The 21,971-nt window shown below is 36.1% G+C and overlaps 1 protein-coding gene across 1 annotated transcript in view; it reads left to right on the top strand.

Moving 5' to 3' along the window:
* Positions 1–19,560, top strand: part of LOC108691046 (cadherin-89D) — a 19,973-nt gene extending 413 nt beyond the window's left edge. The window contains exons 2-21 of the mRNA XM_018198671.1: positions 6,811–6,941; positions 7,008–7,163; positions 8,798–8,906; positions 9,262–9,464; positions 9,674–9,802; positions 10,299–11,256; positions 11,618–11,776; positions 12,018–12,195; positions 12,735–12,996; positions 13,082–13,385; positions 13,741–15,440; positions 15,825–16,037; positions 16,245–16,333; positions 16,394–16,477; positions 16,553–16,621; positions 16,886–17,089; positions 17,469–17,669; positions 18,271–18,435; positions 18,813–19,171; positions 19,328–19,560. Coding sequence (XP_018054160.1) covers positions 6,811–6,941; positions 7,008–7,163; positions 8,798–8,906; positions 9,262–9,464; positions 9,674–9,802; positions 10,299–11,256; positions 11,618–11,776; positions 12,018–12,195; positions 12,735–12,996; positions 13,082–13,385; positions 13,741–15,440; positions 15,825–16,037; positions 16,245–16,333; positions 16,394–16,477; positions 16,553–16,621; positions 16,886–17,089; positions 17,469–17,669; positions 18,271–18,435; positions 18,813–19,171; positions 19,328–19,362 — 5,708 coding nt within the window. The 3' untranslated portion in view covers positions 19,363–19,560. The remainder of the gene's footprint in view (positions 1–6,810; positions 6,942–7,007; positions 7,164–8,797; positions 8,907–9,261; positions 9,465–9,673; positions 9,803–10,298; positions 11,257–11,617; positions 11,777–12,017; positions 12,196–12,734; positions 12,997–13,081; positions 13,386–13,740; positions 15,441–15,824; positions 16,038–16,244; positions 16,334–16,393; positions 16,478–16,552; positions 16,622–16,885; positions 17,090–17,468; positions 17,670–18,270; positions 18,436–18,812; positions 19,172–19,327) is intronic.
* The last annotated feature ends 2,411 nt before the right edge of the window (positions 19,561–21,971 follow it).

The raw sequence follows: 21,971 nt of genomic DNA, 5'->3' as shown, positions 1-21,971 counted from the left end.
TATATATAATAAATTTATAAACAAATATCTTACGGGTTAAAAGATTATATTCTTGCAATCATAGACATACTAATATTAGTTGTAAATTAATTTGAAAGATAATGTACGACAGACATGTCGAATGTACAGAGCAAAAATTTGTAATTGCGATTAATTTTGTACTCTAAACTCTTATAAAAATTGAATCTTTTAATAAATATTTAATAAATAATAAGAATCTAACATTGAGAGAGAGTTTAATTAATGAATATTCTGAAATTCTTACGCTTCTCTAAGTAATAATAGATAAAAATAATAAATAAAAATAAAAAATAATAATAAAAATATTTATATCGATTTATGAGAACTGTTTCTCATAACGATAGATATGATTTGTTGATTATTTAATGCAAAAAAAGTTAATGTTTCAAGACGTAACTATGTTAATTAGGCGATTTCTAAAAACGATTGAAAATTTTATCTAAAGTCTAATTAATACTTACATAGAACAGCCTGTACTCGATATAGTAGCATACCCTTGTGCAGCTTATTGTCGCTGGTAACAATGCGAACGTCCGTGTACGTGAGCCAATTTGCACATACAGGGTGCAAGCGAAACTGGTAAAGGCTTCGTCTTACCGAAGATAGACTGTTAATTCTCATCGTTACCATTTTAGATCGTGAGATTGCGGTCGAGCCTACATCAATTTGTAGACGCGGGTTCGTTAATGAATCTTTGTCGATTCCCGCCTCTAGCCTCTAAAAGAACCTGCAATATCTCAGCAGTATGGATATAAATATTCGATTGCATATATACCGTTGTGCATAATAGATTCGCGCGAGAATCAACGTCGATGCAACATTTGTGCGGCGTTTGCCTCCGGCAAAAATCCAAGCAGTCATCCATTACAGCTTCATAGCTCCGACGATGCATTGCGGAAGTTGACTCCATAGAATAAAGCTCTATAAAAAATATAAGTCCCGTAAAATACGGTTTAATGTACCTTAGGTCTGATTGCAAACCAACGTTATTTTAATTTTAAGCGAAGTTTAAAACTCTCTCCCTTTCTCTCTCTCTCTCTCTCTCTCTCTCTCTCTCTCTTTCGGCTTTAAAAAGAAAGAGAGACAGAGTTTTAAGCCTCACTTAAAGCCTGTTCTTTTTAGCCGAACTTTTGCTGCAGTTCATCTTTCTTCCTTTTCTGTTCAGGAGAAAAAAAGAAGATGAAAGATGCACTGGTGCAAAAGTTCAACCAAAAAGAACTGGCCTTTAAAGTCAAAATAATGTTGATGCAATTAAAGAATTATTATTTAACTGAAATGGTACATTGTCCTTATAGAAATCGAATACAGAACAATGGCCAATTAATTAATATTAAAAAACACAGTAATAATGAATTACTTATTTTATGTATTAAAAGAATTAAAATTCTTGTTCAATACTTTTATTTTTTGTTTAATACTTAGTAACTCCAAATAAGTTACGATTTACTCCAAATAATTATTATTTTTCTGTAATAAACTGATCCGTATTAGATTTCTGCAAGTATAAATTTTGTATATTTGATAATAACAATTTTATTGAATACATATTTATTGAATACATACAAACAAGTATTTGGTTAAAGTATTGCACGTGAAAAATACATGAATAGCGAATGCACAAAATAAATAAGAAATATAAATTTACAAAAAAAATTAAAATAATATTTCATGTTAATTAAATCTAGCTAATTGAGCTATCTAGTTAATGGAAATGATATGAAGTCAAATTCTTTAAAACAGAAAGAAAGTATAAAATATTTGAAATTATTATTACTGGAATATCTCTTATCGCTCATACTATTAATTAGAAGAATACATAAAATTTATGAAACGTTTATATACATATATGGATATCGTATAATCTTTATGTTATGAAAATGTATGTATTATACGTAGAGCTTCCACGATGTCCGTCCCAAACTGAAGACGTTACGAAAGTATACAAAAAGTAGGCTAACCTTGGCCCACTTTTATTAAAGCTTTGGAGAGCAGCGGGCTTATTCCTGTAAATGCAATGACACGCATACGTATGTATGCATGTATGTATGCTGTGTATGACAGGCAAGCATATCTATTGTCGCAAACGATATATAACGCGCAGCTGGTTGAAGATGTGTCCGTGTGAGTGCCGAGCACTTGCTCGCGATTTTCTTGGCCTGCTCGCCTTTCAAAAGTAATCTCCCTCTCGCGCATCGACTCGAGAAATAGACATGGAGGAAGTGAAAGATAGCTAGATAGAGAGAAAGGGGAAAGAAAGAGAGAAAGAGACGTGATCCTCGCGAAGTGATTCTTTTAAAACGTTCACAATCCTTTTGGAAAGTGAAGTTTCGAGAGATTTAATGCTGACCACAAAACAGTTAACTTAGAACTTACTTATAGTTTGAGATAAATACTTTCATAACAATTACGTTATTAAGAAGTCAGACAAAAATTAAAAAATCAAATAAATAAGAAAGTGCCAAACACGATCGAGGCTAGATACTAATAATATTTTTATGTAAATAAATACATCTTTTATTTATAACTATGCTTTAATTACTGAACTTGAAACGCTGATTCATAATTGAAATAATAATCTTACAAATTAATTCAGTGTTGATTTAAAAATAATGCATCTTAAAATCGTGTAAAGAACTTGTTGAAAAAAATATTATCTGAGCTAGAATTCAAAATTAGAAAAATTGAAAAATTGATGATTACGCAAATTAGCGAAGTATCAATGTTATTGATGTATATAAGCACTGTAACGATAATACGACAGTAACATTACAATGTAACACTACGTTGTTATAATAGAAGTCTAATAAAAGAGAAGAAACATACAAAAAAAAATTTTTTTTCTTATTCAAGTTATTATTATTATATATAAATTAATACTAAAGTATTTAAGCACGAAGATCCGCTTTGAAAATAGGATTATTTCTTTTCACTGATTTATACTATTATTATATGAGATTATTATATTATATGAAAAGTTCATAGGGAATATAGATTTCATGGTTGAAATCTTTGGTAGCAATTCATGCTGCTCATGACTGCTCAAGCAGTGTTCGCATTAAATTTCTTGGCATCGCATTATTCACGCATATTACACACGTAATCTGCCAGCATTTGAATCAGAAAGTGGCAAGTAGAAGCTTGGACCGGCACGTTCGCACCTCCTAAGAAAACGCTTCGATTGGCGTCGCCTGAGATGGTTAGAAAGTGCAAAGTTTTTAACTGTATCTACAATATTGATGATAATTAGACGTAAATTTCACAATTAGTTCCGCCATGTAAGCAAATTCCTAATTAAGATATAACTGATTCATGTTTGATGTGACATCGTGCATATCAGCATGCCGCTGAAAAACCATCGAGAGTATTATAGAAGTAATCGCGTGTAAGCATATCGATAGTAGGTCGATATGATTTATATAATGAAGCAGCTGTTTTATTTATCTTTCAAAGTAAATGTTATGAGAAATGTAAGTGAAGGTACTTAGAGATTTACTCGCTCGTGCCCGAAATTAAAGCCTATTCTACAATGCTCTTTGTTTTTGCCTCTGCCTGCTTCTTGCTTTTTGTCTCTCGCTTCTTTCTCCCTTTGCAATCGTTTTATCGACAATTGTATTTCTTGCGTATTTCCTGTTTCTTCTGAAGTTCCTTAACTTTTATCTTGGGTAACATAAAACAAAAAAATCAGATAAGAAGCCAAAAGATAAGATGTAAAAAAATAGCAAAAAGTAAGAAACAGAAAATAAAAAGCAGAATGTAGAATAACCATAAAACTTCCGTACAAGATACTTATCAAAAATCGTTACGAAAGTATAGTCGAAGGAAACTTCAGTCAGTCGCACGTTGACGAGAAAAAAATAATACGGGGTCTGCATGACGAGTACGCATGAGCGCGTGTCCACCTCATAATCGAAATATAGCTACATTCACCGTGCGATAAGGTGAAAGTCCGACGTGATAAGTACAAACGGCCACCTGCAGCACGATCTAACTGAGACAGCAAATGCCAAAGTGGCGTTTGCTGTCTCAAAACGCGGAGATCGGCACTTGTTGTCGTCGCTTGAAAGACCGAGCTTATAAAGCGGGATAACTAATGATAGCCGGATTAACTCACCGCGACATAAATAGGGCAAAATAACAATGCATCAAGTCCGAACTCACCTTCGAGATGGATTGAGATTTATGAGATCAGGATACGATAATGTTACGCAAGAAATCCTAACGCGAGTCGGCTCTTCTCGCATCCGTTGTACAGAACGAATGAAAAGAGCAAAGGCGAGAAGTTGCCAAGAACTTGCTACAAACTTTCTTCTCTTTTTATTCGTAAAATAAATAATCCATATAAACATTTGCCGTACTAATTTTGATTTGGCAGAGACAGTGCTTGACATATTCTGTAATAAGACTTCTATTTTGTAACTTGTAACAAGACTTAGTGTCCGTATTGTATTATATTATCATTGAACAGTTTTTTTTATCTACATACATATACAATGATAATAACGATATTGTCATTAAGAATTAGAGAATAGTGACCTGACTGGATTCTCTTTTTAGACTTTTTTTTTTAAAAGTATTTAGCTATATGTACGTACGTTGCGTGTTTTATTATTTATTTACTGCGTGTAATTAGAATTATATAATAAATCCTACACATAGTAAAATTATAGAAAATTTAAAGCAATGCAGAAAGTTTCTTATATTTTGTTCATTTTTACGTAACGTCTGTCGACGAATTACTTTATCTTTTAGTACATACTATATATTGCTGTGAGTTCTTTTCTGAGATTGCATATCCAGAACGGGAAAATGTTTACATCGTGCAATTGCTCAACTCCAAGTAGTCGGAGTGCCAGGGAAAAAGTACGGACGATAAAATGATGATCTGCGCGTTACGTTGGTAGTGCGATTACAAAGATACTGTACTCTCGAAAGGAATCGTCGGCCTGTGACGTTTTTACGACGTGGGTGGAGATAAAGCCGCAGTTTGCGAGGGAGTTGTAGATGTATCTTAACACGAAACGCGAGGAACGAATCGTTTCGAGAATCTGCGAATATAGATGGCCGGCGATGCGCCGTCACGATTCTTCCTCCGACTCGATCTGATCGGCTGAAAGATCGCAGCTCAGAATAAATTGAGATAAAATCAAGGCGCGAGCTTCCTTCGTTGTTGCCAGATAATGCGACGGGCGCACGCTCCGCTATCCGTCTCTCAATCCGTTCCCTTTCGCAGTCGGAAGCGATGTTTCACTCTCGCGTCCAGATTATGCTGGATAATTAGTCGGTCGTGTTCCCTGCGTGGATTTCAACGCGTACGCAACAATAGTGTAAATCCAAAGGATCGTTTACGTGTCACGCATGTCGGTTTTGAATGACGAAACATATAGCAGATCTGAAAATCTCTTTATCTGAGATAAAATGTATAAAATAATACCGTTCACATAACGGTTTATTCGATTCGTTTTTGTTCTTATTTGGAGCGCTGTATTGTATTATGAAAATAAAAAGAAACTATATTCTATATATATTTTTCTATATATAGAATTTCTATATATATTTTTTGAGATAAAAGTATAAAATTATAGAAGTATCTTTGATTGGAAAATGATTTTTCTTTATAAACAACTCAATAAACATCAATTATCAGTAATATAATGTAAATATTAAAATTTCATATTCAATAATATAAATACAATGTAACTTCATGTGTTACATAACAATTACATGTGAAATTATATCATTGATGTTATGTTATTTTTAGTGTTTACTGATAAATGTATTGACACTGATTGTATAAGTTCAGATTATACAAATTATTATAAAAATATTAAGTATAAGATTTTATTGGCGATTTGATAACTTTATTTTACATATTTATCATTTCCTTAACATGAGGATCGCATGACGTTCGCGTTACCGATCTTTCTGACATTTTCCGTGCATGAAGTATTTATCTACCTGATACACTATACAAATTAGAAAATATCTATTATTTAAGTATCACGGAGAAATTTAATCGTAAAGAAAGTTTATATTTTTCAAGTATATTTATTTAGTATTACTTGTAAATAATGCATAAACGATGAATAAATATTTATTGTGCTCTTGTATTCATTTCTATTGATGCAGTAGAGTAACTTTAATCTCGATTTACTTTTTATCTTGTTCTAAGAATCAGAAAAAGAGTGAGTTAAATCAAGATTACAGTTAATCTATAGAGAAATGGACATTAAACTTTTTTCAATAACTTTGACTTGTTCTTTGATTATGATTACTAAAAATAACATCTTTTATTATATCAGAGATTTTATACGTATCTTTCTGCATAGAAATATTTGAAAGAGAATTTAAGTAAGGAATTTAAGATAAAACTCCAATTGGAAAGTCCAAAATATTTTATTTTGACTGTATATATCGACCTTTCCTTGTCATAAACTTTAAAAGTAAATTGAGGAGAAGCAAAGTCTATCGACAAGTAGGTGAAAATTGACGCAAAACTAGCCAAGGCAAACAATGCTGTTTATATTGTCGTATTCGACATTGTATTCGACACGACAATGCCTTTTTACTTCTTATCTGATGGTAGAGAGAAATAAAAGTAGAAATAAAATTGACTCGATTACTTTTACTCTGTTGAAGGAATACATCGGCATATTCTTATTCCTGCAATGCATAACAATGTATTTCGCGAACTCCATTCTCTGTATTTTTATTCCGGCATCTCGCGACTGTTCACGCTCGCTTTTAATCAATTTACATGCAAGCTTAATGTTGCGTTTTCCTCCTCGTTAGGATGTCAGTTTTATCCTGTCGGAGAGTACCTGAAATTCGTGAGGGTACCAGAGAATCTGGAAATAGGAACTGAAATTCTTTCGCTAGAGGCACATCCTAGAAATCGACTCTCCATTACGCCGGTCGACAAGGTACGTCATCATTTCAGCATACTAATTTTATTTATCTGAAGCATAAAAAAAATAAATCTCGTATAGGAGGAAGACGCCGGCTTCTTCGCTTACAAGGAAACGAACGAGACACACGTTTCTCTGATTTTGGCGCAATCCCTGGAGGATCTAGTGGATGCGGAGTCCCCAAGGAACCTATTAAAATTTCGAGTCTCCTGCGACTTCGGCTCTGGTGATTCACTGGTAAAGACTAGTGAAGCTACATATCATACGTTTCGTTGGTCGTCGACCTCGCATGAGAAGTACAGACAATAATAAAAAGAAAACTGCGCATTCCTATGAAATTGTTACTATCGATTTAGAAAAAGTGAGAAGTCTGTATCGTATGGCGCTGTCTCTTTCTGAAGCATTGAGTTGAAGAGAGATGCTGATAGAATCTCGTAAAGAGATGCTGATTGTTCAATTCTTTCTAACGGAGCTAAGATCTAACAGATGCTATATAACGATCATGGAATGCGCCTTTTCATTACGTTGACGTTTGCAATATATAATGAATATATGCAATATATAATGAAATTCAAAATAACGGTCCTCATCAGTGCATACAGCAAAATACTTACATAAATAATAATTACTTGTTTTAAATATTTTAAAAGTTTATATATCCGCAAATCTATTGTGAGTTTATCATAAGTAAAATAAAATTTATTCAAAACATATTCTGAATTTTATAATAGTAAGTTTAATACTTCAATCAAGATAATTAGATTAAAATAAATTCGATTTATTTATTATATAAAGTTGCTTCTTTACTTCAAAAGAAAATGAATTTTTATTTTAGTACATAATAATAATTTTTTTATAAATTTGTAATAAGTATATTTTGAGATTATCATCAAGAAAATATTTTTTGTTAAAGACCGTTACTTAAAAGGAAGAAAGTAGTCAGTTAATGAAGTAATCAGTTTTCTTATCAATAGAATGATATTTTGCGTGATAATTTAATCGTATTTTACACGTATTGCAGTGGATGTCGTTCGTTACTCTTTGAAAGATTGTTATAACGCGCGCGAATTTTTTGATTTTGAATTCGAGCGTGCAATTGGAGCGTGTGTGAACCGGTTTAATTGCAGGGGAAAAAACGAATGAACGGGACGAATTTACCGGTTCCAAGTTCTTTTGCGCGTGGTAATAAGCGTTTATGTAACGACTCCCGTGCGCGGAATACCGAAGCGAGTAAGAATTGTTAACGCTTGGCACACGCTTAACACCTCCTTAAATATTGATCCGGGATTTCGTTGTATTTTCACATATTTTCGGATACTGAACATTTTCATTTCGGCGCGCAAATTGACGGATGCAAGTCGACGTTTCTCGCGGTCCACTTTTTAATAATTCAGCGCCCGATTTACTTGCTTTCGAAGATACTCGGCCGCGACGAGCGTAACGCGCGAGGAAATGAGCGGAAAGTGATGATCAATAGCGCGCTATAGATCTTGCCGTTTGCCATACACTATTTACTCGACTTGATTACCGACGATTACGACTTTCGCGTGAACGGTCGCGCGCTAGATCTCTGCTTAACTCGCCATCCACGTCGAATATGCACGCACCTAAACGCCATTTCGCGGGTGTAGCTCGTGGACCGCTAAAGTACCGTTTCCCAGGGAAACCATCGATCCTTTTTCATTTCCCAAACGTGATAACATCACGTTTTATGATCCGCGCTGTAAAACGTGCTCTGAGACGTTGAATTGTGTCGACGCATAATTCAGCATGGATTAGAGATGGCGAGCGATGGTCGATCGACGAGGGAGTGCAAGGAACGATCGGGTGCAGCCACCGAGTGTGACTTATGTTCTGTCGTTTATGCTCAGGTATCGTCGCATTTGTCGGTGACGATCTACGTGGAGGATATAAACGATCACGCGCCACAATTTGTCGATGCGCCTTATCACGTGACGGTGGACGAGCTTACACCAATCGGTGAGATATTAGACCTACTAGCGATACTATAAATCGCTCCTGCCATATCTGAATGTCACATAATTGATATCCTCGCTTTTGCATAAATATAGGTATATATAGCGTAATCCATGCATGCGGAAAAAAATGTTACTTGATGCTGTTATACGGTGCACGTCGAGCGGGGTTTTTAGAACCTGACATTTCATATTCTCCCCAGATATTTTCCCGAAACCGGACGTGCACAGTTTCGTCATATCAAATTCCATTTTTCCAAATTCTGTCGTGAATCGCGCAGCGATTTTTCTCTCGGATTTTCTCGCTTTTCTGTTCGATAAGTTGACGCGTGGCATAAAGATTCGAAATGAACTCGCAGGTGTGACGATATTTCGCGGGATTCACGCGCTGGATGGCGACAAGCCGAACACGCCGAACAGCGACGTTTATTACGCTATCGTGAAGGGAAACGAACAAGGCAAATTTTCTCTCGAGTCTGGGCACAGAACCGCCCTGATACTCCGGAAGCCAGTCGACTATGACAGTGGAGATCGCGAATTCATCTTGGTTATTACTGCGACTGTAAGTAATATGACATACCTGAAAATATTGTATATAATACAGTTTTTCTTTTTGTTTTATAAAATTGTTCCGCTGAATATGAAAAGTTAAATGACTGTTGTGTTCTGCAATGGTCGACATTTGTAAGAAATTGCAACTCAGCAATGAATGATAAACCGGATTGATTTGCAATAGTAATTCCTGACGTAACACATGATACAATTCCTTAGGATCGTGGTGTTCCTGCCAGGAGCACGAACAGCACCGTAAAAATTACTGTGGTGGACAACGATGATCTTGATCCGAAATTCACGCGAGACATCTACAAGGCGAAAATTTATGAATTTTATCCTATGCCGGTACGATTATAAAAATTATTTTCTTGCATTTAATGCGTGAAGTGTTTTAGAAATTATTCAATTATCCTGAATTATCCTGAATGTATTTAAACAAAATAATAAATATCTCATGTAGTCAGAATTAGATATAGTTATTTAATGTTCAAAAATAAATTTAAATGACATTTTATTTTAGAGATTTAATTGTCAATATATCTGAAATAAATTGAAAATTGAACAAATTAAAATCAATGAATATTTTTTAAGTTTGGTCTTTAATGAAGCATTTAATTCAGGAATAATCATCTGAAATGTCTCAGCAGCAAAAAAAAATGTAAATTGTTATAAAATATTATATATTTTGTATGAATATTATTTAACATATTTTCTTTCTTTTTAATAATGAAAGAATATTTATAAAGCAAAAATAACATTTCTTAGATACTGCAAATTTTTAATAATATTTTTTAATATAATATTTTTAAATTCCGGAGTGTAATGTTATTTTCTTTTGCAGGAATATCCAATCTTTACAGAGATAAACTTTACCAATCCGATTCACGCGGCCGATCGCGATCGAGATATAAATGTGCCAGTACGATACGATATAATATCCGGCAATGAGAGGGGTTTCTTCCATCTTGATCCAAAAAATGGATCGCTATTTCTGAAACGTGCGATTGATCTCGACGCCGAGCGAAGCTTGCCGGGCAATATATTTAATCTTCAAGTTCACGCGTCGCAAGTAGATAACCCATTGAAAATGACCGTCGCGCGGGTTGAAGTGGAAGTGTTGGACCTAAATGACAATCTACCGCAGTTCGAGGTCGATCTTTACAATATCAGCATCGTGGAGAATCTGCCGAATGGCTTCAGCGTGCTACAAGTAATCGCGCGCGACAAAGACCAAGGCGAAAACGGAGAGTTCGATTATCAGCTGGAGGATTTGTCTGGCGCCTTCTCTGTAGAATCACAGTCTGGCTGGCTCACCGTAAAGGACCAGACAATTCTAGACCGCGAGAAGCGCGATCATCTGAAGATGAAGGTCTACGCCGTGGAGCACAGGCCGAGCGTCGTTGTAACGGACGATGAATCCAAAAGATCTTCCGTAGATGTCGAAATTACTCTTCTCGACGCTAACGACAACAATCCCATTTTCGTGCCAGGCAATCTTTACGAATTAGTGGCGAGGAGTGATGTGAAAGTCGGCACCGTGCTGGGTCAAGTGCATGCGGTAGACGACGATTTGGGTCCCAATGGATTGGTCCGCTATCGATTGCAGAAACCTGGCAACTCCACACTTCGGAAACCGCCGTTCTTGGTGAATGAGAGCACGGGCTTGATCACGGTCTCGGAAAGTCCGATACTCGAAGGTAGACACGCGATTTTCGTGGAAGCAGCTGATCAGCCGGCGAATCCCAGCGAGAGAAGATTCTCTTTAGCGGTTGTCACGGTGGATGTCTTTCGAGCGGACGGTAAGTCTGAAATTTAAGACAGTGATAGAATTAATGAACAAACACTAATTTAAATGACAGATGTAATTATGAGAGTTCTTTATTTGAAACTGAATAACAGTAAGCATCATTGTTTGAGTTAAAAACAATAGTTTCTAGTAAAGGAAAAATTCAGATATCATTTATTGTTTTTTCACTGTTTAATAACATAATTATTATTTTTTTAAAGGTCAAATAAATAAAAAATGTTCTTAAATGCTCTTTAAAGAGTTTTCAATGACAGTAGATCTGTGTTATATAGACATTTTCAATTGCCTATAAACAGTGTAAACTGGACTTTTATTGATTGTGAAACATTATTCGACACATCCATGTGTTTCAGGTCCAAATTCGTGGGAACCAGATTTCGTCGGCGCGCCCTATGAGTTCTGGGTTGGTGCGAACGTGCCCGTAGGTACCAGTGTCGGGCAGATTCGCGTAAACGATGCTGTTAAAACTAACGACCTTATCTACGATCTTCTACACGGTTACGAAGAGGGAGGTACGTGTAAACGTGATGATGCGTGTTGAGTTAATTAATCCATAGCTCTCGCAGGAATTAAAAGCTGCACACGTCGCGACTTCTTAACGGTCTAATAAACTCCCGTCCGCACTGAGGATATCCCCAGATGCGTCCTAATTTCAATACGCCTCCGCGACCGGAAACACGCGATGTGCAAAATGCCTATATTATTCATGCAAATCCGTAACACATGCTGCATACATATATGATGGGATTTCAGTTCCATTTGCTGTGGAAGAGCGCTCAGGCACAATAACGGTTGTGGAGGAGATCGAGCGCTTTGACCGTTCCATATATGACTTCGAAGCGATCATCAGTGACGAAAGGGAACTGACACTGATCACGAACGTTTCGATCCACGTGGTGGATCCAAATGACAATCGGAGTATCTTCACAAAGTGAGTGAAATTGCATAGCATCTAATTTGTTCTTGACTTTTATTTGTTCTTAATAACATTTTCGAATAATCGAATATCGAAGAATCGATAAAATATATGAAACACACATCCTTTTATGTTTTCTTTAATTGTTCATTACATTCTAGGAAGCTAATTAACGTCTGACTGATTTGTTAGCTATTAGATATTCAAATAAAAATTACTACTCTATTAGTAGCATAATTCATTAATGCAGTATTGACCCAATATATCTCGAATGCCAATGTTTAATCAATATCTTACCAATGAATTGTGCTACTAGCGTAATAATTGTGTGGTTCTTTCTTGACAAATTATATTATTTTCCACAATCTGATCTTTCGCTATTAAATAATATCCTTTGAGAGTCTTGTACCTTGTCGCGTCTTCCAACGTATCTCTCTCATGAAATCGATACGCCAGATTTGCCGACTTCGTTGGACGCGTCGAAAGGTCAAAGGTCCGGTGACTTGGATGGCTACCCATTTGCTTATTCAAAAGTCAATGACCGTTGATTGCAGGGGAACGACCACTGCTCCTCTGATTTTCCATGTAAAGGAGAATGTTCCCGGTGCATTGATCGGCCAAGTGCTTCCATATAATGGCACAACGGCGGCTATGTCCGGTACTCAGTTTCTTATCGTCAATCAGCAGGATGTGCCCGATATCGCCATTATGGATGACGGTTCTCTCTATGCTCCTCAAGGTTTGGATCGTGAGGCAAAGGAAAATTATAGTATCACTGTGATTGCCGAGAGCTTACGCGGCGTGGGCGTATTTCAAGTAAGTTTGTTATTCGCAAATCGAGTCGATCCGTTATTTGTTCGTCTGTCGTTCTAATCGTTGGATTTATGACTCTAATCCTCAGGTGCGAATAGTTGTGGACGATGAAAACGATCATGCGCCGGAATTCACATTGCCCACTTACGAAGGCCGGATTATGGAGAACAGTCCTGCGGGAACGGAAGTTACTCTGACAAATCCGATTGCGGCAAGCGATAAAGATGAGGGCGAAAATCGAGACTTTACGTTTGCACTGCAGGGCGACGGTAGCAACCAGTTTAGAATCGATCCGATAATGGGCCAAGTGTACTTTGAGAATATCGATGACAGTATCCTAGATCGCGAGACAAGGGCGAACTACGAATTTCAAGTTATCGCTACTGACAAAGGTAAGTCCTCTGATAATCCGTATTTCTATTAATATCGGTTCATCCAAATATTTATTACAATAATATTTAATTCTCACAACAATGAATTATTTGGATCCAAAGTGAAGATTTTAGACAGTTGTATTATCTGTATTAACTGTGAGGTTCTAAATTGTTTCTGAAAAAAGTTTCTGAATCTTCTTTAGTCATTTGTTATAAAATAGATGTTCACTCTGTACTTCAAATAAGACGCTTTAAAATTTAAGTGTTGTATCCATAGCTGTAATTGAAGATTAATAACTATAGTTGAAGTTTAAGATTTAGTTATTAAAAATTCGAGATATAATCGAAAATAAATTATTTGTTTTTCATATAGATGGATTGCAGTCAGAGAGTACTTTGAGAATAACGGTGCTCGATGAAAATGACAATCCTCCGAAGTTCATACGGATGATAGTCCTCCCGGATCAGGGTGTGCGCGTATCATATAATCCAAGTGACGATATATCTGCCGAGAAGGATGAGATAGAAGATGTAGAAGCTCAACCTGAAAATTCAGACGATGAACGGCGCTCACCGTTACTATTGGTGCCAGAAAATACGACGATTGGCGTACCGATAATACGTTTGTTGGCGGACGATAAAGACGAAGGCGCGAACGCAGCAATAACGTACAGTCTAGGGAATGAGACGACTTCCAGCGGGGCTCGATCGCGTCGTTATGATGCGACTAGCCGTCGTTATTTCCATCTCGATCCGCGCACAGCCGAGATATCTGTCGCTCGGAGCTTACCACCGGAAAAAAATATTCGATTGTTAGTCTTGGCAAGGGACTCTGACGGTCTTACGGATAATATCACTGTCAAGGTTCACGTGACAGATGTAAATGATCACGCGCCTGTTTTTGACAAATCTTGGTATACCTTTGATGTGGCTGAGGGCACTTACTCCAATTACGCTATTGGTACAGTGCAAGCGCTCGATGCCGATTTCGATGAAAACGCTAATCTCAGTTACGAACTGATCACTAGTCATGAGGATTCGAAACAAGTCAACAATGCGTCACGATCGTTCGAGGTGAATCCATATCAAGGAGTGATACAAGTGAGCGGGACTCTTGATCGAGAGAAAGCTACGACTCATCGTCTTCTCGTAATCGCTCGCGATCAAGGCTCACCAAGTTTGAGCTCCTCTGTAGAAGTGGAGATAAACGTATTGGATGTAAACGATAACGCACCAATGTTCCATGGTTACGACGAGCTTGAGGAGGGTGATCAGTTGCCAGTCTATCGTGTTTCCGTTCTGGAGAACAGTCCAATCGGCACGCAAATTGCCAAAGTATACGCAAACGACAGCGATTTCGCTGGTAATGGAAACGGATTAATCCTATTCGATTTGAGCTATGAGGATCACGTGGACAAACAATATTTTGCGGTGGACAGTAAGGAAGGCATTATCACGACTATTGCTAAGCTCGACTACGAGACCAAGAGTAATCATCGTTTAATCATCACGGCGAGCGATCTTGGCTCGCCGGTTAGTTTGACTTCCTCAGCTGTGGTCCTCGTCACGGTATTGAACGTTGACGATGACGATGAGGAGGTGGACAACGAGGTGCACAAGATGCCAACTTTCCGGCATCGATATTACGAAGTGGAGATTGATGAGAACGCTTCTGTGCCGTTGCTGATTGCGCAGCTCGATCTTACCGATGATCGGCATGGTGATTACATAAGATACAGCGTTGTGGCTGATGGTTCTGACGGCAGGGATCACTTTTCAATCGATCCTAAGAACGGCTCCCTATATCTGACGACGGAGATCGATCGGGAAGCCAGAGATCGGTATGAGGTGAAGGTCAGAGTCGACAGATTAAAGCTCGGCCGTGGCATGCCAGTGATGATCTATCCGGTCGTTGGTGAGAGGCTGAATGGACTCGCGTCTAATGAAGCTAGAGTGGTCGTCAGAATAAAGGACGTGAACGACAACGCGCCTAGATTCAAGACAAAAGACAAGCCCATCCTCGCTGTTATACCTACTACTGCTCATTATGGTTACGAGGTCGTCAAAGTGGAGGTATGTATGCGCGAGTCAAAGCGAGCTCGTTTTAATCCATTTTGGTTTTTACATCGGTCTTTCATATCTTCTCTTTACCTTTTCATATTCGTTCTTGATGTCTCTATTTTTAGATTTTATTTAATTTTTTGAAGTGACTTCTCTTATTAAATTATTTTATCTTCGTCTATATATACGTCGTTCTATTAATTGCGATGTTATTTGAAATATGCTAATGAAACAAGTAATATCGTATCCGTAGTATTATATCTGAAATAGAATTTTTATTAAAAATTGATGACTCATTCTCTTCTCTCTCGAGAAGAAAAAGACTTGAGACGCTTAAAAAATCAGCCATCAGCTTTAATGCTGGAAATTTATTTGGATCCATTTGGCGAATCACAGGCCGAGGATCCGGATCTGGGAATAAATGGTGAAATACGTTATCAAATTCTTGGCCGAGAGGATGCTCCGCGTTTCGCCATTGATCCACTCAGCGGTCAAGTGCGATCTGTAGCGAGTTTTGGCCGCGACGCCGATCGCGTCTTCGGTTTCGACGTCAAGGCCACTGATAGACAGGGTGCCGAGAACGGGCGCAGCAGTATTACCAATGTCTTCGTAAGTTCACATTCCGTACTCCCACGTACTTTTCACGCGGTGTATCTTAATTACTCTCCGTTAGAGATAGTGCCCGGACTAATTTCCCCGCGAGGAAATGGGATATTTCAAAGGACGGAAGCTCCCTCGCTCCCTCTCACTTCATTCGGCACCGACCTTGACAGTTTATCGTGCCATTCGGTATATATCTCGCTTTTGAATCCGTAGGTGTACGTGTTGGACGATCAGAAGCAAGTCGTCATGGTCATAGGTCGGAAGCCTATCGAGATCGAGCCAGAACTCGAGAACATTACTATGTAAGTTCTGCTTCGTGATATTCGTAACAAGCATGACGACATATATTAATTGTTTTTCAGAGCGTTGCAAAATGTCACTGGCTTAGACGTACGAGTGAGGAAGTTGGAACCTCACATTGAGAAGAACTTAATCGATGCAGCCTCGTAAGTAAGATTTATTCGATGAGTGATATAGTGTGATTCAGTTGGTTATTATATTTTGAATTATTTTTTTTTTAGTACCGATGTTTATCTGTATGCGATCGATCCACATTTGAATGTTATGATAGACATGGAAACCTTGTACAGGTAATCAATTGTATTATTATCGAATGTAAAAGATATTTTTAATTCGTTCTCCTTATCTAATATAATTTTTCTTATTTAATTTATTAATTAATTGAAAGTTTTTCCAACAATTTAATACAATACTTTAAAGAATCACTAAACATTTAATTAAAATTTTATATAAATCTTCAATTTTTCAATATTTGAATATTCAAATATAATAACACAGTAATCTGAATTTTTTAAATTATATATATATATATATATATACGCATATTTTTTTAGCGTTTTTAATACCAAGAAAGCAGACATAAAACGCGAACTCGATGAATATCGTATACTGGAAATTGCTGGTAACGCCCCACGTAGAGGTAGTCAGCGTTACTTGCTGTCCGCCCTCGAAGTAGGCGTCGTGGTACTCGCCTGCGTCGTCTTTGTAGGTGCCCTCGTGACCGCCCTGTGCATTACCTGTGTTCGACGCAACAAACGGTACGCGGAATATGGTTTTGCTCGCTCGCCATCTCGCCTAAGGTCAACACAACGCTTATCTGCGTTGTCATATTAATTCCTAAACAATGTTGGCTAAAGGGTCTTATCATCTTCTTCTTCTTTTCTTATACTTTCGCATACCAAAAAGTCGAACTATCTACTATTAACAATTATTAACATATATATTATATTATTTTATTTAAACTCATGGCGACGCTTAATTATATAAAAAAGGATTGCGGAATAAAATAATGGAATGGGGGATCGAATCGATGTCTTGTTGGTATTTGATTGGCATCGGCTAATTTAAATGCCAATTCTTTTTATCTTCGATACAAAGTGCGCGTTCTGAATGGGAGTCTCGAATTCCATTCGTTAGTCGTAGACGACGAGACAAGGCCATGTTCTCGACGGTTGGTCCGGTCGGATTTGCTCTAACAGACCCCGCCGGCACTCTGCAAAAGCCACCGCTCTTTCCCACCTTCGTCGACGGTCTCCATTACGACCCGGAACCCTTCTGCACCGAGATGTCTAGACGACAGAGCATGTGCGAGCACGGCAATTGCGTCCGTTTTCACACGTAAGTCTGACTTGATTAAAGATTATTAAATAGCGAGGAAATTTTGTGACTTTAATTATTTAGATATATTAATATTTTTATGATGTAGAATTATATAAAAATATATATTGAATTAAATTAATATATACTAATTTTATACGATTATATATTCTAAACTTAATTTTATTTTTTATTTTAGAAAATCTGTATAAACTTTTTTTGTTATCTATAACAGCATTTGACGCATTAACATTTACGAACAAATAAGTTATCATTTTAATATTAAATATTTAATATTAAATATCTTGTAATAAATTTTCTATTAATATAAAATCTATTTACAGTTTAATAAAAAAGACGCTTATATTCGTAAAAGAATAATCTTCAATAATTCTTTTGTACAAATAGAATCAATATGTTTAATAATTATGATAGTGGGTAAATTATATCGTTTTATATTTTTAATAAAAATCTGATTTTTCGAAGATATGCTGATGTTAGGAATATATTATGTAATCGGTATACTCGAAGGCTTGCACAGACTTATCTTTATAGACTATATATAGTATCGGGAAATTTCTAAGTACCTTACATAGATGCTATTACCACGGGCTATTTTCAGGATGGGCGGGGGCGGAAAACATGCGGTGAGGTCGACGGGAACCTTGAAAGGCCTCGAGGCATCAGCGACATCCCTACATTCCAGTGGTCAGGACTCTGGTATCGTAGCGCGCACCTCTTGTCGTTGCAGTCACTCGTCTAGCCCTTCTAGTGGCGAGAGCAGCAAGTAAGTTGGATTTCTAAGTGAAAATTTTTGTCAGTCGAACGCAAAACTTTCCCGATAAAAAGCTCGAATTTACTTACATCATGTCGAATTTGGCAAATGTTTCACATTGTGAAATAAAGCAAAGTAATAAATTACAGCAATATATGGAATAATTATAAATTATTAATAAATATTAATAATTATAAATTATAAAAATATATGAAGAAAATAAGAAATACAATTATCGTGTGCTTAAATAATATATTTTAATCGCTATATAATAAATTTTGCCGAATCCAATGTATATACATCTGTAATTGTCCCAATTTATTTAACACGAGCTTCGTACTTCTTACCCTCCTCCTCCTGTGGCAAAAATTTCCTCTATTTTCTTTTAGCGGGTACGAAGACTCGCTCAAGTCCCTTCAACGTCGCGAGAGATGCAATGACATTTCCCGTGGCAGTCACGAAACCTCCAGCGTAGTCGGGAGACGTGCAACGGCGGCGAAACGGCGGCAGCGGTTTCACTCCTTCTCGAACACCGAATCCGTTTATACCCACGAGATGACCCTGCAGCGAGAGCAGCAGCAGCAGCAGCAGCAACATTGCTGCATCGGCACGGCGAAGAGACAAAAAGCGGAGCATCGCCGTGCTCATTCCGAGGCGGAGAACAATATCACGGAGACAGTGATACACGAGCATCCGGGCACGGAAATATCGTTAGTGGGCTCCTTGCCGAATACATCGACTATGCACGGTAAGTCAATATCATTAAAAAACAAGAAGTATTATTGATAAATATGGGAAATAAATTTTAATATTATAAAATAAAAGTATCAAAAATCTTACTGCTGTATTGAATTAAACGCAGTAACGATAATCCGACAAAATTGAACAGATAATCAATTCGCAGGTTCGCAATCAAGAACCAGCCACATGCTCTATTAGCAGCATCGATTTGTAAAAAGAGGAGGAGCTTCTAAGGAGCACGAGAGACAGCAGTTATTTTTATTCGACAATTTAACGTTCCTCTTTGTAAATTTGTGTATAAATTGCTGTTATACCTCGCATGCTCACGGCGTGTCATCTCGTTGCCAAAGTCTTCGTACGTCGTCACAAACTAGAGAATCATTCATTCTGTAAATACACGGCATCGTCTTTGGTATTCGATCTTCCATGTTCTTTTTGACTAATCGCGATAGATTAGGTAATGGCGTGACAATTGTTATTAAAATTATTTATCGCGCTAATGTTACAACGTGAGATGCAAATGTTTATATACAATATATACAATATATTAATATATTGTATATTAAGATAATTTATTGTAGATTATGTACAGATACATTTGCGGTAAGTTCATTTTGCGATGAGTTATTATCTTGATGTGTTAGTTGAAGATTTACTTAATATATCTATACATAATATGTACGTTTGTGTAAAATGTAACATAGTGTAACATACGTGTAATTTATGTCTTAATTAAGCTGTCTTTTCTTATTTGATAATTATGTCATAAAATGTTTAATATTATAAATAATAAATTTTCTCTGCTTTTATTCTAATATGGCTATTAATTAAAATTTATTAATGATAAACGTACCTATCATTGAGATAAAACGTCTATTATAAATAAAATAATTTTAAAATAATAAATCACTTTTTATTTATTTTTCGTTGATTTTCTATGAATAAATCACTTTTAATTTTTATTTATGTCGTTTCTTTTACCAATATATTTATTTATCGTTTTAGATATAACAAACTTATATTTCTTTACATAATAAATATATTTAGTATGTAATCTATATTGGGAAGATTTTGGAAAATTTCTGTTCGAGTAACTTTCTTTCGACTTTTGAAAAATGGAATATGATTCTTTTAATTGTAAAATTTGTTTAAGCATTTATTTGATTTATTTTATTTATTATAGGAAATCTTTCGAAATTAAATTATAATTTAATTAAAATTTTGTATGCTATAATTATAGCTTTTTTAGTGGATTGAAATAGCTGCTGTGCATTCATGGGCGCAATCACGACCGTCGTCAAACCTGACCTTCGAAGACTCGTCAAAATGCCGATATCCCGCAATTTCTCTCAAAGTCCTTCCTGATGTCTGAGGAATTTCTCCACTTAATTAAATCAGCGAGGGTGTTTTAATTACGATAAATCAAATCAGCGTGCAGAAGCGTTATTAATTTCTCTTTAAAGGGAAATATCGGGAGAACGCTGTAAATTATTAATAATGCTGCCAGCGTGAGTAAAGTCGTTTCTGATCGTCTTTTTATTACGATTTGCTTTAGATGATGGATGATTGTCCCTCCATACTCGTTTTTAAAACGTGACAAAAATCTTCTCCTTCTTTTGCTTTCCACAGCAAAAACAATAACCAATACCATTTACGAGAAAGATGGTCTGTTGCAAGAAGTTCTTTCTCAGTAATCACAATATCGTCAACTTTTTACATAATTACAGTAAGTAAAGTTTAATTTCGCCAGATAAATAATCAATAATATCGTTTTACAAACGTCACAAAAATTTTTAGTTATTATATATATTATCTTTATAATTGATTTATTTATATATGTAGATTTTAAATATTTATTTTAATCATATTGGAAAACGACGATTTGTTAAACATGACTGCAAGTTCAGAAGGATGTTCTCCGGGTGCCTAATATGTTCGGTAAATAAATTTTAAGCGCTCGATCGAGCATTCAACTGAATCAAATTATGTCATCGATTATGGGATCAGGCGCATGATTCAAAAGGTTATCGATTAACGTTGATGATCTCGACCTTAAGCTAGCAGGATGCAGAGACAATATTGACGATATATGGGAAATGTCGCGTATCTCGAAAGAACAGAAATCACGGATTCTGACGGAAAAAGTGGGAAGGATTCTGTGATGCGCGTGACATGGGATTAGGTATCTAATATTTCACTCAAGTATTCGAATAATGTTCTAGTAGGAGCTTGATGAAACAATGCAGTCTCACAATCAGTTGTTGAGCAAGGCCGTGACCTTCGATTCTGTGATCGGAATTTTCGATTCATTTTCAGCGTTTCTGCTTTTCTTTCATTTATTCATGACTTTAGACGGGGAGATCTGTCACTTTTTTCCTTTACCATTGCACTAAACGCTAATCTGCTTAGAAATATTTATGGTAAAAACATTCTTTTTCAGCAATAAGAATATTGTTAACTTTTTAACGTAGTTATAATATAAAATTTAATTATTTCTTCTGAAATAAACATTCAGTAATCGTCATTTAAATTTTGCCAATGTCTTCTTAATCATTTCTTTACATATTATTTTGATCTGAAGTATATAAGAATATTAGTATAAGAATATTATTTTGATTTGAAGTTATCTTACTTATCCGTGTCTCACTGTGTAATGATGTTAAATTTGAGAATTTTAAGGGAACTGGCAAGTTAGATGAAATTCTTGACATTTTTTTTATGACAAATGTACTGAATAATTGTACGAAAGTAAAATTTGATCTAAATTTACAACATAAAAAATATATTTTTTATTGATACAAGTGTTT

The sequence above is a fragment of the Atta colombica genome, unplaced genomic scaffold (assembly GCF_001594045.1).
Source record: "Atta colombica isolate Treedump-2 unplaced genomic scaffold, Acol1.0 scaffold38, whole genome shotgun sequence".
Lineage (NCBI taxonomy): Eukaryota > Metazoa > Arthropoda > Insecta > Hymenoptera > Formicidae > Atta > Atta colombica.
Note: the sequence above shows the minus strand (reverse complement) of the source record. Positions and strands in the feature narration are given on the sequence as shown.